The following is a 7240-nucleotide window of genomic DNA, read 5'->3' as shown; positions in this document are numbered from 1 at the left end:
TTCTCCCTTAAGATTGCTATTAAAGAACTAATAACCTGGAATTTCAAAATAACTATTATTAAAAATATTTCAAATTTGATCAACTTTCAGTATATACCATTATATCATAATCTTCCATTTCAAGTAAAGCCCCGAGTTCTTCTGTTTTCTTCCTAGTACTCCTAACATTAGAATAATAACAATCAAGTTATTGTTGATGCTGCTATGTTTCTCTTTAAATCTGGAAAACGTATTTCAAAACTATTACGTAACTTATTATGCTTTGAATTTAGATTTTTTTCCAAACTTCTATTTGTCCTTCTATCTATCCTATAAATTTGTTTATTCCGTTCCAAGTTCTTTCACTACTATGCAAATTTGATTTAAACTATCTTACGTTAATATATTTAGAACTTCCCAAATAACCTACTACATAACATGGAACCCATCTCTAGTGTATAATTTACTCTTTAAACTATCCCACAAGTCCAACCTGTTGCTCTAAGTATTTCCTTGATAATCTTTCATTTAAACCTTGGATCCTGCCAAGTAATTCATTTCTGTTAAAAATCTATTCGAGACCGGTACCTGAACGTTAATTAAACCTGTCTCAGGAGCACCAACTTGTTTTACTTCCCATAGCAACCTTTATCATAACTCTATCTAGTTCCGATCTTTCCTCCTTTAATTTCAGATTACAACCTACTATTTCTTCCACTAATAGTGCAATCTTCACCAAAAGTCTGTCCAACTTACCCTAAAGTAAGCAATATCTGAGTCTTCTCAAAGTCACAATCAAACCAACAATTTCATTTCAAACACAACCCACTCTTGACATCTATCTCACCCTGTATAAATTCCATCTATTTACCGCTGAACTACTTCTATACAAATTGATGTTGTTTAGTCTATTATTCTATTTCTAATCTACCCATCAGTAATTGTGCATTTAACCAAAATTAAAGCAAAATAGTCTTATAGTCTGAACATTTATTCTGTTACAAAACAGTCTTAAACACTGAACATTTATTCTGTGACAAAACAGTCTTAAACCCTGAACATTTATTCTGCGCCAAAATGGTCTTAAACACTGAACATTTATTCTGTGACAAAATAGTCTTATACTCTGAATAATCATTCTGTGACAAAATAGTCTAATACTGTGAACATTTATTCTGTGACAAAGTAGTCCCAAGCCCTGGATTGAGGAAAAATCAAAGGCAATTGTACGTTTCACAAAAACTTCATTTATTAGCAACCATGGTTTCGCCAGTAAAGGCATCCTCAGGTTGCTGTTTTTTCTCAATTCTGTAAATATGGAGTTTCACCAAGTACCGATGGTTTCAAGTATCAATCATATTAAACTCTGAAAATTTATTCTGTGAAAACTGCTAAAGTATTAATGTCAATGCATAAGAAAACTATTGTTAAAGAAACTTTTTAATAGTATCCGTAATGAAAATTGTAAGCAAACTTGAACAAGAGAGGATCCTCAATAGATCTCAAATCGGCCAGGAGATGGGGTTATGAGCTAAACGTTTGTACTTGAAAAAACAAACAAACTTGGAGTCATTCTATGAGCCACTTTATCGCGGCCGAACAAGAGAAAATCTTCAGTAGCCGCGGCACTTGAAATTTTTTAGGCAGGATTAGAGTAAATTAATTTATGCGACCTTTTTTTCCCCCTTTTTATTAACTACATTTTTGTGCGCCAGCAAATACCAAGCGTGGGGCGCGCGTATACCCGATTCAATTTTATTACTCATCAGGAACTCTACCAGCCTACCCACAACTGAAATTTTTCTAAGCAGGGGTAGAGTACATTAATCTATAAAACCTTGGGTGTGGTTAATATAATACATCAATCGAAACGGTTTGATCTCCTGAGTCCAAAACTGTAATTAGACCTCAAATCGCTCAAGAGAGGACGGAGCTGTGAGATAAAAGTTTGTACTTGAAAAAAAAACAAAAACAAAAACACATCAGCGCCATTCTACGAGCCACTGTACCGCGGCTAAAAAACAACAACAGCATTTTAGAAAATCCGAAGAAGGTACTTCATTTTAGGCTAAAATTATGTGTGCTAACAGCTGTTCAAACTTATTTGTTTTCTTAACAAAGTGTATTGGCAAATGCATATTTTTGTCGTTTCATTTCACTAGAGGGACGTGGAAGCTTTCAATAATTAAAGACATAAAACGTACATAGAAAGAGATGTACTATGTATATGTTGTTACTTCATATTTTATTCTATAAAAAGTAAAAATAGATAAATAATTGTTTTAATAAAACACTGTTGATACATATTTTGTGCATAATAATTTTTTTACGTGACAGTCTTCTCAAGAATGAAAATTTTGTAGAAAATTTTAAACAATAACTGAAATTAGTAATATATGAAAAGCTGACAAAGGTAGGGCTGAGTAGATACAACGTGACCCTAAGAAAAACCAGTTGTCGCCAGTTTACATTTTTCTTTAACTGAGATGTGGAAACCATACAAGAAAAGTGCGGTTAAAGTCGAGTTAAAACACTAAAGAATATATATATATATTGAAATATCGCATGACTATTCAAGTGAAGTAGACAATGTTAAATGGGTGTAACTAGATAATTATTTCAATGACACAAAGTGGCAGTAATTTTGTTTGAAAAATCAGGTGACTATCCAGAAAAGTTTTGAATGATGTTCTTATAAGAGAACACAGCTAATTAGTTTAATTATAACACTATGTAAGTATATTATAATTTTTTCTTCCCAGCTGAAGAAAAACTTAACCAAGTAGTGGATTATCCTAATACGTTACACGTGCAAAAAAAGGTTTGGCATTACGCCAACAAAATACAGAGAAACAATTGGGCCATAAATTTAAAATGAAAAAATATTAATACCATTGTACTTAGCCCACTGCTTGGTCTACTTTGAACTCTGGTGCTGTATATTCAACATTCACAACGATTACTATAATCAAATCAAAACTGTTTTCATACAGTATTATTAAACCATTTTTAGACGTACAAGATATGTTGAGACGTCCGTAATGTTTTCCAATTTGGTATTTATTCCGCTTTTTTTTTGTATTGGCAGCCAGTGCTTTAAAATTGAGTTTTCTACGCCAAACCTTATATCAATATATTTTAATAGATACAGGATGCCCTGGAACTTTTCTAGATCTGGTAGTCAGCAACATTTCAGAAAATTATATTTTAAATTAAGTTCAAAACTTGTTTTATAACTGACAGCAAGAATCTATAATGATGTTTTGTTGACGTTGAAACAACGTCCCCTTTGTTAAGGCTTAACTTAATCGCATTTGGTTTGTTTGTTTGTTTGTTTTTTAATTATGCACAAAGCTACACAAGGGCTATCTGTGCTCTGCCCACCACGGGTATCGAAACCCGGTTTCTAGCGTTGTAAGTCCGCAGACATACCGCTGTGCCACTGGGGGGCTCGCATTTGGTGTATCACGAACAAAAAAATATATAAAATACTATCTTAAAATACCAGGCTCTCATTATCTAAGCAATAACTTGTACGAAATATTATTTAAAAAGAAAGTTCACTAATGAGTAAAATATAAGAAACAAAAAATATAAAAAAATTGAGAGTTCAGTTTTTGCATCGCGATTTCAAATAATGTGGAAGTAGCCTAGGGCGCTCGACTCGCAATCTGCGGGTCGCGGGTTCGAATCCCCGTCACAACAAACATGCTCGCCCTTTCAGCCGTGGGGGCGTTATAATGTGACGTTCAATCCCACTATTCGTTGGTAAAAGAGTGGTGGTGATGACTAACTGCCTTCCCTCTAGTTGGCTTGTTTGTAATTAAGCACAAAGCTACACAATGGGCTATCTGTGCTCTACCCACCACGGGTATCGAAACCCGGATTCTAGCGTTGTACGTACGCAGACATACCACTGTGCCACTGGGGGGGGCGCCTTCCCTCTAGTCTTACACTGCTAAATTAGGGACGGCTAGCGCAGATAACCCTCGTGTAGCTTTGTGCGAAATCCATAACAAACAAACTAATTTCACCTGTATGTCTAAAATGTTTAAACGAAAGTTCATACTCCACCTGGCCATGCCGGGCCCTGTGAAATTAGCAAAGTTGAAAGCAAGACGATATATTAATATTCATATCGCCACTGTTATAGATATTTTTTGAATTATACTTGTGTTAGTTCTTTAAATACTTACCTTTGTTCCTTGTTCCTATTAAAAACACCTTTTTAATTTAAGTACCAATGCAATGCATTGTATTTTATGACATTTAATACTCCTAGGTAGAGACTGACTTTGATCAGAAATTATTAATAATTACATAGGCTGTTTACAAGAAGAAATTCTTTATCACAATTTTATCTCTGTATGAGATTAGTATATTTTCATTAATGCAGAGGGCAGCAACACCTAAAAAAAACTGTTCTGGTATTATATTTTACGTGTATTCAACAGTATGAAACTCCTACATATATTAACGTACATATATATATATATATATATCCATATAAATATAGAAGCATTAAAAACACAACATCAACTTGAATTCTAAGTGGGTGATCAATTCATGACCATGAAACCAAACCATCAACACTGCAAAAAACAAACAACCAGAAAGTATATACTGCTGTAATAGTACCTTAAAATGCGCTGGACCCAGTCTCATTAGTATTTATCAAACACCGATGAAACACTAGTAGGCATACAACAGTAAAGCAGAAAATAGTAGTAAAACAGGTGTTCAGATTCACAAGTATCAAATTATGTTACCCCTCACTTAATATTACCTATTTGGATGAAAGAAAACGTCCCATTCTCTACAAAACTTTCAGCCGTATGTAATGGTTTATAGAGCTTTTCCTGGCAGGTTTTAGTACACCAGGCTTTCCCATTTGAAACAAACAGAGGAATTGTTTATTCCATCTTGTCTAGTCAAGTGAATCCTTACATTCTAATCTGTTGTTTTTCAAAATAACCTTTCACATACTTAACTTAAAAACGTTGAAAAAGTAGTAACATAAGGAAACAAACGACACGTATTAAGGTAACTTAAAAACATCCAGGAGAAAGAATTAATTACCTGGTGAAGACCAGAACAACCAGTCCATTTCCTCCTATTCCTGCAATACCTACAAGAATCAACAAGGTTCCAACGAAGTAATGAGCACTAGTGGAGATGGCTGAATAGCTACACCAGTGACTGAAAACTCTGTGATAAACAGAAGAAGAGTTCAGGTGCTGGAGAAAGTCTGAAGATTGGTCGAGAGATTTTACGGACACATTTAGTACTTTTGTGTCTCCTATATAAGTCCTTACAAAATTTTGAGCATCAAAACAAAGCGACATCGTTTTTCGTCAAAGTTGATTTTGGTAACAAAGTTATTATTTGTTACAGAAAAAAGTATAAAGCTTTGAAATGATAAATAAACTTTACGAGTACCATTCATTTGAAACAACCCTAGAAGACATAAATTTAATGTATAAAGACAGCTGATTTAAAGTTGTCTGAAAAAAAGCTTGGATCTTACATCAGAGACATGGAAAGAGAAAATGAAGGCTGTGTGCTCAAGCTTTATATCGTTTCATGCCCATGCTCACTGGAGGCGCGCGCGCCACGTGTTCGTTATATGGAGTGGAACGTTTTTGTTTTGTTTGTTTGTTGAATTTCGCGAAAAGCTATTTGAAGGCTATTTGCGTTAGACATCCCTAATTTAGCAGTGAAAGACTAGAGGGAATGCAGCCACAAAATCTCACTCACCGCCAACTCTTGACTGTCACATTATAACGTTCTCACGGCTGAAAGGGCGAGCATGATGGGTGACGGGATTCGAGCCAGCAACCCGCAGATTGCGAGTCAATCGCCCTAACCTTCAAGCTTTTTGTTGTTTGTTGAATTTCGCGAAAAGCTACTTGAAGGCTATTTGCGTTAGACGTCCCTAATTTAGCAGTGAAAGACTAGAGGGAATGCAGCCACACAATCTCACTCACCGCCAACTCTTGACTGTCACATTATAACGTTCTCACGGCTGAAAGGGCGAGCATGATGGGTGACGGGATTCGAGCCCGCAACCCGCAGATTCCGAGTCAATCGCCCTAACCTTCAAGCTGTGTTAATTCTTTACACTGTTCCCTTTCCCGACTTTTATTTAAATTCAAAACTAAAAATTATTTGACCGGTTTAACACTTACTAACATGATAAAAATAAGCTACACTCGACCAATACTTCAAACATTTTTTGTTGAGAGTCGTTTTCTTTCTCGCTAGGAATGTTGATCACACTAGAAGAACAGAGCCCTACAATAATTATGTAACTACGACTACCGGACGAGGTGTTAAAATTATACAATAATAATTAGAAGTAGTAATAAATACTGCTAACTATGAGTAACTGGCAAAGTTTCTATGACCACTATGTCCTAGGTCACAAGGAATGAATAACAGTAAGGTCTTGCTGAACAAGTCGATGAAGAAATTTTATTAACAAAAAGATATTTCTTATTTTTTATATATCCATAAATAATCTTATTGATTATTCTACTGGTAACGAAATATAGAACTTTTGCTTCTGTCACGTTTTGTTTTTCTCTCACACGTAACGTACAACGCGCCTTAATTAGTGGACAGCATAATATACAGACAACTGAAATCTCATTTCTAGCTTCGGAGTAGAAACTGATCACTTTCCAAATGCCATTGAAAATGTTCTTAAAACCATAAAATGCCCATTAATGTGTTTCATGATTATCTAATAGACTATACCAAAGACTTTGGTTCTGAACTACAGGTCGTACTGTACGAGTCGTCATATTTCAGTTTGCTGCTTAAGGTAATAAATTGTGGATTTAAGATTTAGTAATAAAATATGCTTTAGTGTACTCTTGACCCTCGAAGTTATGGTAAAATATTGTAAAAACGAGGACGAATACAACCGAGGACATCCTGAAGTACAATGTTATCGTAATTTAACCCTCGAAGTTATGGTAAAATATTGTAAAAACGAGGACGAATACAATCGAGGACATCCTGAAGTACAATGTTATCGTAATTTAACCCTCGAAGTTATGGTAAAATATTGTAAAAACGAGGACGAATACAATCGAGGACATCCTGAAGAACAATGTTATCGTAATTTATTAACCCTCGAAGTTATGGTAAAATATTGTAAAAATGAGGACGAATACAATTGAGGACATCCTGAAGTACAATGTTATCGTAATTTAACCCTCGAAGTTATGGTAAAATATTGTAAAAACGAGGACGA

General features: G+C 34.8%; 1 protein-coding gene across 1 annotated transcript in view; it reads right to left on the bottom strand.

Annotated features, from left to right (window-relative positions):
* LOC106464881 (rhodopsin-like) overlaps positions 1 to 5484 on the bottom strand; it is a 39170-nt gene extending 33686 nt beyond the window's left edge. The window contains exon 1 of the mRNA XM_013925044.2: positions 5059 to 5484. Coding sequence (XP_013780498.1) covers positions 5059 to 5324 — 266 coding nt within the window. The 5' untranslated portion in view covers positions 5325 to 5484. The remainder of the gene's footprint in view (positions 1 to 5058) is intronic.
* Positions 5485 to 7240: the final 1756 nt, after the last annotated feature.

The sequence above is a fragment of the Limulus polyphemus genome, unplaced genomic scaffold (assembly GCF_000517525.1).
Source record: "Limulus polyphemus unplaced genomic scaffold, Limulus_polyphemus-2.1.2 Scaffold1769, whole genome shotgun sequence".
Lineage (NCBI taxonomy): Eukaryota > Metazoa > Arthropoda > Merostomata > Xiphosura > Limulidae > Limulus > Limulus polyphemus.
Note: the sequence above shows the minus strand (reverse complement) of the source record. Positions and strands in the feature narration are given on the sequence as shown.